Below are 15619 nucleotides of genomic sequence, written 5' to 3'. Positions count from 1 at the left end.
CACTGCCACTACATAAGCCCAGAAAGGCTTACAGGTCCTTTGTGTGGTCCCATAGACAATGTGGGATGCTCTCTCAGAACCTTGACCAGTCACTCTCCTTCTACTCACTTCCGGAATGGTTTGGGAAAAGCAAAGCAGAGTCCTGGCCTTGGGGTCAGGCCCTACAGTGGCCATTCTATAACACTAGGCCATATGTGGACATGGACTTCTAATCTTTGTTATACTTCTTCTGTGACATCCAAGCTGGGAGCTAGGGACAGATACCATGAACCATGCGGCATAATTGGCCTCATCCAGTGGTCACTGGGGAGTAAGAAGCACTCACTCAGTTCCTCTGTATCTAACATGCCTGTGAAGAACCTTGTCAGAATGACAGTCACCTCCCTGGAGGAGTTCACAACACCTGCCAACCCCAAGCTTTCTCCAGAGACCCTTGTCTCTGGTACAGTTCCCTTATCGTACCCAAGGCACCTCATGGCCTGGGAAGGAGGTGGGATCTGCAGTGCCTGTTTCAGTGATTAGGCATTACAGAAGACACCAGGGCGGTGTGGTGAGGAAGCTACTGCTGTAAGAAATCTCCAGAAAGTACTCACTGTATGTTCGATGGAAGATCCAGAGAAAGAATTAGTGAGGACATCTAGAAGAGCTCAGTGGCCCACAGGAGACTCCCCTCCCCCAGCACTCAGCACTTAGAAACTGAGACGGGAGATAGAGCCTGGGCTATGTATCACAAGACCCTATCTCAAGAAACAAAGGAAGGAAGGCAGAGGGAGGACTTCCCTTTATCTAATGTGATATAAATAAAAGCAAAAGAGCTTGGACCACTGGCCTACAGTAACTATTCCAGGGAGACACAGATGCAGTAAGTGAGAAAAACAAGACTCAGTGGCAGACACTCACAAAGGATAGGCTAACCCAGTGACCAGGAAACATTTTTGTCAAACTACCACCATCATCCAATAAAATAAAATAAAATAAAAGGTGGAAAAGGACGTAAACAGAATGCTGCTTTGCCACTCATCAAACCAAATGTGATACGCAGACCCTCACTTTATTATAAAACAAACCAACAAATACTGGAGACTCAGCTGCAAGAGCAGAGCATTTCATTCTGTGGCTCTGAGAAGCCATAGGCATCTGCACAGAATGGCAGGCATGCTGACCGAGCACAAAGCACTTTTTATACTGCTAATCCAGATCCCTGCCCCCACCCCCGTTGGCTCAGTAATCAGTGATCAGTAATCAGTCTTATGTGTCATCTAGGTTTTCCCTCTGCTGCTTGGGTTTGCATATTTCTCTCTGTGTATGTGTCTCTCTCTCTTTAAGATTTACTTAAATACATGAGTGTCTGTCTGCATGTATGTCTATCACCATGTGTGTGCAGCATCCATGAAGGGCAGAAGAGGGCATCAGGTCCCCTGGGACTGGAATTTCAGATTGTTGTGAGCTTCCATGTGGGTGCTAGAAACCAAATCTGGGTCCTGGAAGAGCAGACAGTGTTCTTAACCATTGAACCATCTCTAGAGTCTGTGTTTGTATTTTTTTTTTTTAATTTCTATTTTTCCTTTGAGAGTTTCATATGTTTTAATCATATTCATGGTTTTAAAGGATGCATGGATTCATCTCTGTATTTTATTTGGTTGGTTGGTTTTGTTTTGTTTTGTTTTGTTTTGTTTTGTTTTTGAGACAAGGTTTCTCTGAGTTCTGGCTGTCTTGGAACTCACTTTGTAGACCAGGCTGGCCTTGAAGCCACCTGCCTCTACCTCCTGAGTGCTGGGATTAAAGGTGTATGCCACTATGCCTGGCTCATCTCTATACTTTATATCCTGGGTTTTTGTTTGTTTTGTTTTGTTTGTAAATTGTTGCATCAGATGATTTATTTTTAAGTTAGCACATAAAGTAACAGGTTTCATTTAAGCATTCCCATGCATATATGTCTTTTTACTTCACTCTTACTCATTCCTTTTCCACCTTTTTCTTCCTCATCTCTCTGCCCCCCCTTATTTCCTGCTTTCTCCCAAATAGTAGTACCCCCTTTTCCATTAATACTCTCCATTATCCTTTCTCTCCTCCTGACAATCTCTTCCTCTCTTCTCATGGTCTCTGTGCTCTCCTAGATATTTTCATATCAGAAGAGAGGGTGGAGAACTAGGTTCCACATATGAGAGAAAACATGTAATATGCTTTTTCTATTTTTAAAGATTTTTAAAAAAATTCCATATGTCAGTACATGGACATATGTATGTGACTGCAGGTGCCCAAGAAGGTTAGAGGTATTGGATACCCTGGAACTGGAGGTACATATGGTTGTGGGCTCTAGGGTGTGGGTGCTAGGAGACAAGCTCTTCAAGGGCAGTGTTCACTCTTAGCCACTGGGTTGTCTCTTCAGCCATATTATGTGACCTTCCCCCACCCCCGTCTGGCTTGTTTCACTTAGCAGTGTGATTTCCAGTTGCCTTCACTTCACTGAAAATGTCACAGCTGTATTTTCCTTTAGGGATGGTGTGTGTGTGTTTGTGTGTGTTTACCGCAGAAAAGAACATGAGCTGGTTCCATTCCTGGGGGTTATGACTAGTGCTAGTGCTGCCCTAACTGTGGACAGGAGAAAAGCACTTCCATGGTCTGTTGCCTTGGAGTTCATCGGGAATATACCGGAGAGTAGAATAACTGGGTCATGTGGCAGTTCTGTTCTCAGTGTTTTAAAGGAATGGCTACACTGGTTTACACCCCCAATAGCAGTGTTAAAGGGTTCCTCTCCCACACCTTCACCAGCACTTACTCTTCTCTAGAACCCCTGTTCTGACTGGGGTGAGATGGAATCTCATAGCAGTTTTCATTTGCATTTTCCTGGTGGCTAAATTGACCACTTTTTGTTTCTTTCTTTGAAAACTGTGTGTCTTGCTTAGGATTACTATTGCTGTGACGAAACACCATGACCAAAGCAAGTTGGAGAGGAAAGGGTTTATTTGGCTTATAATTCCATACCACTGCTCCTCACTGAAGGAAGTCAGGACAGAAACTCAAGCAGGGCAGGAACCAGGAGGCAGGAGCTGATTCAGAGACGATGGAGGGAGGGGTGGTACTGAATGGCTTGCTTTCCATGGGTTACTCAGTCAGCTTTCTTATGGAACCCAGCACCACCGGCCTATGGAAAAGCACTACCCAGAATGGGATGGTCCCTCCCCTATCAATCACTAATTTTAAAAAATGCCCTGCAGGCTTGCCTATTGCCAGATCTAATGGAGGCATTTTCTTAACTGGGGTTACCTCTTCTCAGATGCCTTTAGTTTGTCATCATGATGACATAAAACTGTCCAGCACACAGCAAACTTTCTTTTCATTTCAGTAGCCCATTTGTTAGTTGTTTGGCTTTTATAGTTTGCAGTGTTTCATGTGTTCTGTACATGGTTGATAAAACTTTCCATTGTATAGTTTGCATCTTCACCCTGCTGATCATTTCCTTTCCTGTGCAGGTTTTTAAACTCTTAGTTTAAAACTCTTAGTTGACAGGTTTGTCAACTTTTAGTTTTTTGTTTTGTTTTGTTTTCACTTGCTGTAGCATTCTGGAGTTGTTTTTAAAAAGAGCCTGTATATGTCCATATCATCAAGTGTTTTTCTTCAGCACTTTTGAAGTTGCAGGTCAGTTAAGGTCTTTGATCCATACTTAACTGATTTTGTTTAGGGTGAGAGATATGGATCTAGTTTCATTGTCCCCACTGTTCATGAAGTAGAGGCTTAAAGGACAACACAAAATTAACCAAACAAAAAGTTGGCTCTTCGAAAAGATAAACAAGATTGATAGTACTTTGCATACTGAAAGAGAACCCAAATTAATAAAATTAGAGACCAATGAAATTCAGATGACTGTAATGGAACACTGAAATTACATTCCACTAAATATGAAAGATCTACAAGAAATGGATAAATATCTTCAAAAGTAACCTAACAAAGTTAAGTCAAGAATATATAAATAGCTAACCTCACAAATGAGATCGAAGCAACAATAAATTTCCATATGTATAAAGGCCCATGAACAGGTGGATTCTTTGCCAAATTCTACAAGTTTAAAAAAAAAAAAAAACCAACACTTCTCAAATGGCTTCACAAAATAAAAGGGATTCTACCCAAGTCATTCTGTGAAGCCATCCTTGTCCTGATAATAAAAACCAAGTGAAGACAGAATTTTTAAAAGGAGGTGGGGGAGAGGGGGATTACAGACCATTATCCCTGATGAGCATAGATGCAAACATTCTTCTTTTTAAATGATTTAAATACTTTTAATGATTTTTAAATTTTTACTTATGTGAATTAGTGCTTTTTTCCTGGAGCTGGCATTATAGACAGTTGTGAACTGCCATATAGGTGCTGGGTATTAAACCCAAGTCCTGTGGAAGAATAGTTAGACAGGTTTCTCTATGTAACCCTGGCTGTCCTGAAACTTGCTCTGTAGTCTAGGCTGGTGTCAAACTCAGAGATCTGCCTGCCTCTGCCTCTCAAATGCTGGGATTAAAGATGTGTGCCACCATTGCCCAGTAAACTTTCTTAATATAATACTTTTAAGTTGAACTCAAGAAACATTACACTATGGCCAAAATAATTGCATCCTGTGGATGCAAGTATGATTCAGTCTCCACAAGTCAACAAGTATAATGTATAATACAGTACGTTAATCGATTCAAGGACAGAATCACAGATCATCTCAGTAGACACAGATGGGGATTTTGACAGAGTTTCATGATAAAAGAAAGTCAATAGAAGGAACATACCTTGGTTCAATAAAGGTAATAGGTGACAGATCTGTAGCCAATGTTACATTAAGTGGGACAACTGAGGAAAAGGAACAAGGGTCTCTGCTCAGTAGTGTGTGCCACCTTGGCTAGAACAGAGTATTAATTATCTTCTGTTGCTGTGTTTGACTACTCTGACCAAAATCAACTTGGAGAGGAAAGGGTTTACTCATCTTTCAAGTCCTAATCATGGTCTATCACTAAGGGAAGCCAGGGCAGGAACTCAAACAGGGCAGGAACTTTGAGGCAGGAATTAAAGCACAGGCAACGGAGGGTGCTGCTTACTGGCTTTCTCCTCGTGGCTTGCTTTCTCCTCGTTGCTTTCTTATACAACCTAGGACCACCTTCCCAGGGGTGACACCACCAAAAATGCACTGAACATTCCCACATCAATCATTAATCAAGAAAATGCCCATAGGCTGGTCTGATTGAGGCATTTTCTCAACTGAAGTTCCCTCTTCCCAGATGACTTTCGCTTGTGTAAGGTTGACAAAAATTGACCCAGCCCAAAACAGCAAGATGAGAAAGGAGTAGTGGGGAGGAAACAGGAAACGAGGAATCAAAATCACTACTGTTCGCAGAGAGCATGATCCTAAATGTAGAAGATTCTGAAGACTCCAGGAGGCAACTTTTAGTCCTGATAAACACTTTACAGCCAAGTAAGATACAAAGTCACCATACAAAGTTCAGTAACAAATGCGCTGAGGGAAAAATCAGGAAAACACTGACTTTCACAATGGCTTCAAAAATATGAAAGGAATAAAACTAATCAAGGAAGTGGAAGACTTCTGCAGTAATAGCACCATGACTCTGGACACTGAAGAAGAAAGTTTAAGACACTAGAAGATAGACTATTCAAGCTCCATCATGGACAACTGGCCCATGGTTTTTGTTTGTTTTGTTTGTTTTGTTTTTTTATTTGTGTGTGTGGTTTAGTTGTTGTTGTTTTAATTATTTAAATGGCGTATTACCAAAAGCAGTCCACAGACTTAGCGGACTTACAATTCCAGTGGCAGCTGTCACAAGAAATAGAGAAAACAAATTCTAAAATTCGTATGAGAGCTCAAGCCGTCCTAAACAGAAAGAAACACCCTGGAGGTACCACCAGACCCAACCTCTGTTACACCACAGAGCCATAGAAATGAAACAGCATGTGGGCTGGTATGGAATAGGGGGCCCAGAAAAAAGCCCACCCAGGAACAGCACCTGATTTTAAACAAAAAGTACCAAAAGAGTACATTAGAAAGAAGACAGCCTTTTCGGTGAAGAACACTGGAAATGCTGGATACTTGTGGAAGAATGAAACTAAAGATTTTGATCACAGTAGTGTGTATTGGTGTGGAATGGGTTTCTTAAATACATACCAGACCTGTGAATGGGAGCCTGTGGTACCAGGGCCTGTGTAGCTGTCGCCACAGTGATAAGGGTCAAAGAAGCCGAAGAAACAGCCATCGTATCCAGGGTGCAGACAGGAAACCACAGTAGGCCCAAAGTGGCACCAACAACCTCATGTCCATCACATAACTGGTGATTACTGTGAGGCGTGCTCCTGACTCACTCTACAACAGTGACTGGACACAGCCTGTGCTCAGCAAGCCAGGCCCAGCCACCTAGACTCAATAAGCCATTTTAAACAGTCCAATTAATTGTGAAAAGCGGAGGAAGAAAAAAATTGATCTGTTTAATGTGACTACATTGGGAAAAGAGACGCAATGACTTCCTCAGATCCATCCTCAGGGTCCTGAAGTGAGGTCAAGGTTTAAGTAGAGGGAGGCATTGTGCATATCTAAGCGGTGCTGGTCAGCGTGTGGTCCCACTCAACCTTGACCCATCATTGTCCCTTCTGTAAGCTGCCCTGACAAGTTGCAAATCTCAGCGTGTTGAAGTGTCCCCTCTATCTAGCTCAGGCTTTAAGCTTTCTCTTTTCCCAGCCTGAGATTATTGGGGGGATGAGGGATTCCAGATTCTTAGGGATCGTTGTTAGAATAGTGGGACAGCCAAAGTGAGAGCAGCAAACATCTCTTTGGAATATCTTCAACACTGCCAGGCTAGTCGCAATAGCAGGAAGACATTCCTTCAAAACCAGGACCTTTGTTCAACACATATCCACCATTAAACTCAGGGCTGGGGAAGGTGGGTAGACTGTTTTTACAGTGCTCGCACTGTTACATGGCATTCGGTTTTAGGCCACACAGGTGGCACACAGGCACTAGATGGAACTGGAAGGCACAGGTCAAGCTGTCTCACATGATCCTCATGAAAGAAGGCTAGGGGCAGATGGCATTACACACTTGTGCCTTTGGGGCACAGCAGAGCCTGGGAAGGTGAGAATCTGAGAGGGTAGCCTTGGGATCACAGTCAGCAGCCTGGATCAGCAGCTGGCCCAGATGAGAATGTACAGGTTGGCCAGGGAGTGAGGGAAGGAAGGACCCACTGGGTTTAACGGGGGAATCCCAAGAGGAATGTCCACTCAGAACCCATGGCAGCAGTTTTGGCTCATAGGATGGAACCAAGGCCCTCCATGCAAAGTATACTTCCAGGCCTAATATGGCCAGTGGCAACTGTTTTAACTTGAGCTGTGAGAGAGAGGCAAAGTCAGGGTCCTGTCAGCATGAATCTGAGGCCACAACCACCAGCCTCAAGAAGACCTGGGCAATTCCATGCAGTTGGAGCCAGCCCTGGTCAGCTGCCCTCCAACTCTAGGCCAAGAACTGTGAGGTGTGGAGCTACTGTTGTTTGGGTTATCTATGTATAGCCATGATGCACAGCAGCGCCAAGCAAGGGTAGAAACAGAGGAGCTCAGTGTCGAGTGGACGGCAGGCCTGTCCCTCAGGGTGGCTGTGAGGCAGCCTATGAGCTGTGTCTCAGCAGATCTGTGTTCAGGGATAATCCCTCTAGCCAGCGAGTAGCTTGAACAGCCCAGAGCTTCTGTGGTTTTGAAAGGGTTGCCACAGCCATGTGCTAACAGGCAGGCAGCCTTGGATGCAGGAAGGGGGAACACACAGTGCTAAGCATGGTCTGCTTAATCCCTCACCATGAAGAATCTCCATAATGCTGGGAGCATGGCTTTATAGAGCAATAATATGGACAAGAACAGACACCAGCTAGGGTGTGTGTGCAGGGGGGAGGAGATCCTGTCCTGCAGCACAGATGGAGAAATGCTAAGACTTTCCTCATTGTTTCTTTCTAGAAAGAGCAGAGACTGTTGCTACACAACAGTTGTGGGAGAGCAGCCCTCGGAACACATCTAGGAAGGGTGAATTTTTGATAATTCAACAATATGGCTTGTTTTTTTCTTCCAAGGAGATGTCACTGAATAACAAATGTGTATGGTTTCAGCTGTTGGTTTCCCTCTGTTTGCAGATAGCCCCCACCGTCTTATCATATCTAACAATCACCTTCCAAAATTTGCTGCAGACACAGACCACAGATCCCATCCCAGCTCAGTATGGCAGTAGGGGGAGAGGGGCGAACATTGCTGAAGCCCACACCAAACCTGCCAAGCCACAGAGGCAGGCAGGATGGTGCGGCCTTAGTCAGCCTCTGGTGACAGCTGCAGTGTGAATGCCATGTGACCATTCTTACATGCACTGTCCAGTGATATTGATAAGAGCAATGTGAGCTTTTTAGATGCAGTTCTCCCTGTATGTTTGGTAAGTAATAAAGATACAAAGGACTGTCTACACCTACAAACTTGCCAGGCCAAAGGAATGGTGGCTGCCACCGTGAACCCTTGCCATCTTCTCCCATGGCACATGGTCCGGAGAGGCCGCTCAGCAGCTGAACCTCCCACTATGTGTACATATCTTCGGGGTTTGTCCATGTTGAAAGGATCCATGTTCTGGAATTGTGGTGTCTCCATCCCAGGACAACCCCTCAGGGTGGCAGAGCTGGGGTTCTGACTGGCAGTGTTGAGAGTCCTAGCTTGAGACCTGGCAGCCTCAACAAGCAAGGCCTGTCATCCATCCTGATACAACTGAGGCCAGCAGTGGTGAAGAGCAGGGAAAGCAGACTTATTTCGCATGTACACACTGGGAGGAGGAGTCAGAGGTCAGGTGATCCCTGAATCTGTAGGATACTGAATGAGGTTTAGGTGTAGAGGATAGGAGGCATCTGTGTGACCAAACAGTCTTGGTCAAGCTGTTGCTGGCCATCATTGTCTCAGCTCAAGTCTCTCCTTTTTTTTTTTTGGGGGGGGGGTTTCAAATATTTTATCACTTTGCAGCCTGATCTCAACCCCCCAGTCCCGCGCTCACACGCTGCTCCCCTCATTCTATCTTCTCGTTCTCAGAGAAGGGAAGGCCAGTGAGGGGTACCAATCCACCCTTGAACCTCAAGTCACAGCAGGAATAAGTGCAACTTCTCTCACTGAGGCCAGACAAGGCAGCCCAGCTAAGGAAAAGGGATCCATAGGCAGGCAACAGAGTCAGACACAGCCCCTGTTCCCGTTGTTAGGGAACCACAAGGTGGTCTGTGAAGTTATCCAAACTGTGTGAGTGCTCTTGTTGAGAAACAGGCTTCTCCTGTGGCTGCCACCAACCCTCTACCTTTCCCTTCTGTCACCCTAGGGCTTCTGGAGATATTCTAATTCTCTAGGGTCTGTTGTCTCAGTCTGAGAGCTGAGGGGTGGGGGCCAGTTATCTCCCACCATGCCATAACTGTTTAAAGGGTCCAAGGGTGAAGTGCCTGCCTCCTGCACCAGTGTGGGGAGCATGCTAAGTATGCAGATTTGTGCTAGGCACCCTCAGGAAACCGAGAGCACCTAGATCAGCATAGGCTGGAGAGTGTTCAAGAGTTTCCTCTGTGTCCCCAGCAGAGGGCAGCCTCCCGTGGGACACAGACTGGTGCCTCTGGGGCTTAATCAATGCAGAATACCCCTCGCCCCAGCCAACCAGGTCTGCAATCATGGTCTCCCTTCCAGAAGATGTTTAACTTGCCCAGGACAAAAGGGCAAAAGGGAAGGTATGTGTCAGGGACCTGACTCCGGGTGCTCTCTGTATGCAGCTTGACAGCTCTCTGTCTTTGCTTCTCAGGTCTCCTGACAATCGCAGCCCCTGCGGTGCCCCCTGGGAGTGGCCGTGGCTCCCTGGAGATTCTACACCTCAGCCACCGTCCTCCATGCTGTGTGGACACCGCCCATTCTCCTCCTCCTTCATCCACCCACTGTTCCCCAGCAGCCTAACAAGGACAGCCCAGTTCCGCGGAGCTCTGAGCTCAAGTCTGTCCAACTGAACCCAGGAGGCCGGGACTCAGATGCACATGTCAGGGGTGGTGCCAGGAATCAGCAATACCTGGTGTGTGGAGCCTGGCTGCACCCATCTTCACTAGCCACTTGCTCCCTGGAGTTGGAGGACAAGAACAAGAATAAGGAGGCTGCGGCCCAGCCAGCTGAGCCACGACGCAAAGTCCGGGGACTGCCAGGTGCAGAAGCCACCACTTCCTCTGTCCCAGACTGTCTGAATCGCTTTTATTTTCTTATACTTTCAGTATACTCAATAGACCAAAGAGCAAATCTATTTTAACGTGGACGCATCCCTGCTGCCAAGAGTTCCCGGGTTTGATTGTGGGGCGGGGGAGGGCACAGGGACAGACATGCTGGTGGCCCAGGCAGCATGGAGAGGGCATCCGCGGCCAAGACCCTCGCCCCACGAACACTGCAGCGTGCCCTAGGAGGATGGTTTTGCCCAGAAGGACACCACCGTGGTGCACCTGCAGGACCCAGCCGGGGCGTGGCCGGCGACGGCCCCCAGCGGACAGCAAGGGCCCCGGACACAGACCCTTTGCCCCTGTGCTTAGACCAACTCTATCGTACTAAAATCACTTTCTGTTTTAACCAGTTAGACATGCCTCTTCCACAGCTCCATTTTTGATAGTTGGATAATCCACCATTTGCCAAGAGCATGCTGGGTCTCCCGTGACTGCTATCTCATCTGATACACCATTTAGCTCCAGAAAGCAAATTAAAGAAAACTGAAGTAACCCTGTTTGAAAGAGATCATTAAATGTATTTTGCAAAAGCCTAAAGTTATATATTTAACAGTTTTTATATGTTGTATATTTGTAGAAAATCCTATTTAACATTTGACGGCAGGTCTGACCATCCCGAGAGTTGTGCCCCCTGTGACCCTGAAGACTCTGGGGTGGCCATGGAAGACCTCAGTGCAGGCATGGAGGGGCAGAGCTGTGGGTGAGGTGCAGAGGGCCCTGCCCATTCTAGGAAGCTGTGTCTCTCTTTGCTTTGGTCTGGTCAGGTAGCTCACATTCCCCTGTGAGTCTGTGTTGGTAAACATTGTGTGTACAATATTTTGGTCCCTCTCTCTCCTAACCCCTTTTGCCATCTGTAGATCTTGAGTCCATGTTCGGCCAATTTGCCCTTCCTAAATGAATGCCCCCTCCCCTCATTCTCAGAGGTCTCCACTTTCGGAGGCTGAGACAGTTGGGGTGAAGGGGGTGGAGGAGCTGGGGAACAGAGTCACTGTCCTTGGTTACCCTACACTGTGGGACCAGAGGCCAGCGAATAAGGGACAGACATGGTCCCTATTTATTTTCCTGAGTTCTGCTAAAAGTATACTACCTACATGTCCAATTAACATGACTATCATGCTAGTAATATGCTACTAAAGAAAAACGTAAAAGAAAAAAAAAGTATTTAACTTCCAGTATATAGATGCTGTTTCAGCAACCATAGGCTAAAGATAGGAAAGAAAGCCCATTTCTGTGAGACCCATTCCAGTAGCCACATGTCACCCCCTTCACTTTTGCATAGGGATGAGCATGCTGGGCAGTGAGATGAGGCTGGCATGAAGGATTCTCATCAGAGGAGGTGGTCAGGCAAGGCCGCTGTCCCCATGGTGCCGGGCTCTGGTGGCCTGTGTTGCAGGGGGTCAGCAAAGCAGGAGGTCTTATTTCACCACTGAATCTCAACATCGCACCACCTCCCTTTGGCTGTTTCTTTTGAAAGCTAGTGTAGACACCTCTGAGGGCAGAGACCGGGAGAATTAAGATGTCGCAGCATATTTCCCCCCTTGTTTTACAGTATCCAATTTTGTGTTGATTCAGCTAAATTATGAAAATAAAGAAAAAAAGTCCTTTGATAAGCATGGCTTTTGTTCCCTGGCCGTGGTGTCCTGGGAGAGGGGAATAGTTTGTGTGGCTGGTGGGGACCGTAGGTGGGCACCACGCACTGGGTCCTTCATAGTCACAGAACCCAAGGCTGACACTTCTTGTAGCACCATCTGGAAGTTGAGTGCCAAGTATTTCTTGGGCTTGAAGCAGTGGGCTCTAAAGCCACCCCAGGGGTTCTATACTATATGATAGTTCTGCTCAGGTGTGCTTTGCACCCCTGGGATGAGTCCTTTGCCCATCCCCCAGAGGTAAGGGCAGGGCTCTCTGCTCTTTAAAGACATAGTCTTCTGCTCTCCTTCACCCCTGTGGGCCAGAGACATCCAGGTGCCCAAGGGAAGATGGACTACCACATATATCTGCCTGTCTCCCAGTTCTTGGGCTATAATGGCCAAGATACAGAAGGAGAATCCTGCTCAAGAGTGCATGCACTCCTGGAGGATTTCCTTTCACAGAAATCTCAGGCCTCCAAAGAGCAGTCCTTGATGATGAGGCCTAAAGTCACCATCCAAAGCCATCTTCCAGATCCTCTACCAATACCAACCCCAGATAGCTGTGTCTGTTGGGTGGGCTGTAGGTGATAGTTTGGGCTTTGTTCCGAAGAGAGTCCATCAGTCTTCAAAGACACAGAGGCAGGTAGACAATACCAGTCTGCCTTTAAGGATATGGTTTGTGCTGTGGCTGAGAAGGAAACAAAAGGCAGCTATCATCAGCCCCGACCCCCATATCCCCCCCCAAAAAAAAAACTGTCCCTTCTCAGGTGAGGCATGAATGCCCATACCAAGAAGAGTCAGCCTGGAGTCTTTACCTTCAGGCTCCTTCACAAAGGTATACTGTGGTAAGCTGCCCTGGAGTATGGCAGTCAGAGTATAGTCCATATGGATCAGTGGTACCAAGAGCAAGGTCCCCTCCTCCATCCTTTAATCACACATTGTATGGCATCATTTCTAGGAAGTTGTCTATTCATCCCAGATAGGGAATTGGCAATAGAGAAAAGTAAAAATCCTACTTTAAGTAGCAGAGAGTTTATTGGGGTTAGGGGAGAGTTACTGACAGTGAGGAGTTACTGACAGGTGCAAAGTCAACTCAAAGGCAATTGCATCACCTAAAATGCACCCAGCAAGGGTGACAACCCATGACAGAGGGAGCTTGTGATCAGAGGTACCTTTTGAAGGTAAGGGATAGCTGAGTTAAAGTAACCCAAGGTGACAGCCACTGACACCCAAAAAGAGCCTTGCCCCTCTTTCCCTCTTTCCTGCAGTATCTGAGTCTTCCCTGCCTCCTGATAGACACCTTGACATCCAGAGGGAAAACACATAGAGCTTTGAGGTACCACGCAGATTGAAAGGTGGCCAAGAATATAGGACTTGTTCTTCTTACAGCTGTTTCTGGAATGGAGAGAAACCAGATCTTGGAGATCTAAGACTGCACTTGATGGGAAGAGATAGGCTTTTCTACTTCACTTGGCAGGGTCGTCCGTAGGTCCTTCCCTCTTACCTGTCTGAGCTCATGGTGGATATTCCTCCACAGGGCCAGCCAGGGAAGTGAGCAGCAAGTAGGAAAAGTTGATAGGGAAGGATAAACTGGGCTCAAAGTGGAGGTGCCATGCACCATCTTGAGGGAATGAAGAACCAGATCAGAGGGACATCTGTGTTGCTCCACAGAAAACAAACAAAGTCCAGTACCTCAGGAGCTCAGGACAGTGAGCTATCATTGCCCTAACACATATTCAGCCATCTCTATCTCAGGGTTCTACCTTAGCTCCTGTCCCTGTTTGTCCACCTGACTCAGCCTGTAGACCTGTCAACTCCCCAGCAACATGTATATAGGAAGGGGCACAGGGTCTGGTCTCGTCTGGCCAGGTACCTGCCATGGAGACAGGACATTGCCCCCGACTCAGCCACTTAGTGAACCCCTCTCTGCCAGAACGGATGTTGGTGCTCCCCCAAACCTGGGGCATCTACCACACTTTCATCTCCTCGAAGCTCCTGTGCACTGGCTCCATGCAGTGAGGCCTGATCTTGCTCTGTGACCCTTCACACCATCATCCAGAAGTTTCCACCACTAGGGGCCTGCTGCATCCTAAATATATTTTGTTTCTTTGTTTGTGCCTGCGGTCATGGAATTACTCTGAAATAATAACCACATTTGTTTTCTGCTTTTAAGAATATCATTCGTTTATTCCCTCCACCAACGCTTCGGGGAGGGAATTTGTCTCCATCACTGGTTGTGGGTAGCCATTGGCCCTGTGAAGCTGGGGCGACCTTTGGTGGCTCAGCTGAAGCTCCTGCCTCTTTTCCTCTGGTGTTTCTCTGAGAAGACTCTTCCGGGACAAAAGCAGTCAGAAGATCCAGTGTCTGTCTTGGGCACAGACCAGTCCTGCTTCAAAAGAGGCCAGTGACTCTAAGGAGGAACATGGCCCGTAGCTTCAGACATGACATTAATCGAGACCAGAAAGGAAGTGTTAACTTAAGACCCTGAGGGTAGGAGCCAAGACCAGAGACACAGGCAGAGAACCTCAGCTAAACACCACTCAGAGCAGATGGCAAGGTCTTCCAGCCACTGAGTGGAGTGAGGGCCTGAGCAGAATGAATGAAGAGCGCATATGGGGCCATGACTAGCAGAGTACACTGGCAGGGTTGCAGATCAAATGGTGCAGGTCTGGGTGGCTGTGGCCCCCATAATGCGCAGGATCTGGGGCCCTCCTTCTGAGGGTCAGAAGTAGAGGCCAGAAGCCTGTGTGAGTCGCCCTGCCTTGTATATGCACACAGCAGGAGACTCTGGTAAGGACATTTGAACACTGAGTGAAAGCACAGATTTCAGGTGTGATGACTACACACATGTATATACAGACATACATACCGTGCACATACACACATATACACATTTATACCATACACACACGTGCACATGCATGCATGTACACACACGCACACGCACACGCACACGCACACACACACGCACACACACACACACACACTGGGTGCTCTCAGAGGCAATGGGTGTGTTGATTTGTCAGACTGTAGTAGTCACACTAAGAACCCTTTGCTATAAGTCTCATATATGGATGGAACATAAATCAAGTCACAGAGAAGCCACCATAAGCAAGATAAGGGAGGCACCCAGGGCAGAAAGCAGGACAGCCCCACTGCACAAGATTTGTGCCCCCATCCCCCATCGCTGCACCCAGCCAGTCTGGTTCACCATGTGAACGTGTTCTCACACCTTCATATGAACTCCTTTCTGCCTGCCACAACCCCAGTTCCCCATGATCTAGACCCCACTCACTCTGTAGATTTAAATTCATGCTTGGCCATTCAAAGAATGGCGTGCCTCAACTCCCCTCTTTCTGTCTTCCATAGCTTAAAAGACCTATGTATCTCCTTATCTTTCTCTCTCAACAAGAGAAAAGTTTCCTATAAGGAGAGGCAAGGTATTTGTCCTCAATGTGCACACAGATTGGCAGCCTGGAGCTACTAATCACATGTTTATGTGTATATTGGAAAAGAGAGTTTCTGCATAAAGGGGAAACGATGTGATAGTGAGGTGTGAGATCCCCAGGAGAGTTCTGTTTAAAACATCAGGGGGAGTCCAGTTCTGTGCCCTCAGTCCTTGGTGCTGGGCTCCATGGGAGAGGGTGCAACTGTCTACCATGAGGCTTTGCATGAAGAAGGGCTCCTCTTATGTGCAATGTGGATTAGTTTATTTCA

At 46.9% G+C, this 15619-nt stretch overlaps 1 protein-coding gene across 5 annotated transcripts in view; it reads left to right on the top strand.

Moving 5' to 3' along the window:
- The window catches only part of Tafa5 (TAFA chemokine like family member 5), a 214351-nt gene extending 202467 nt beyond the window's left edge, over positions 1-11884 (top strand). For all 5 annotated transcript variants that reach the window (XM_021644102.2, XM_021644104.2, XM_060388861.1 and 2 more), the window contains one exon: positions 9821-11884. In XM_021644102.2, coding sequence (XP_021499777.1) covers positions 9821-9969 — 149 coding nt within the window. In that variant the 3' untranslated portion in view covers positions 9970-11884. The remainder of the gene's footprint in view (positions 1-9820) is intronic.
- Positions 11885-15619: the final 3735 nt, after the last annotated feature.

The sequence above is a fragment of the Meriones unguiculatus genome, chromosome 8 (genome assembly GCF_030254825.1).
Source record: "Meriones unguiculatus strain TT.TT164.6M chromosome 8, Bangor_MerUng_6.1, whole genome shotgun sequence".
Classification (NCBI taxonomy): domain Eukaryota; kingdom Metazoa; phylum Chordata; class Mammalia; order Rodentia; family Muridae; genus Meriones; species Meriones unguiculatus.
Note: the sequence above shows the minus strand (reverse complement) of the source record. Positions and strands in the feature narration are given on the sequence as shown.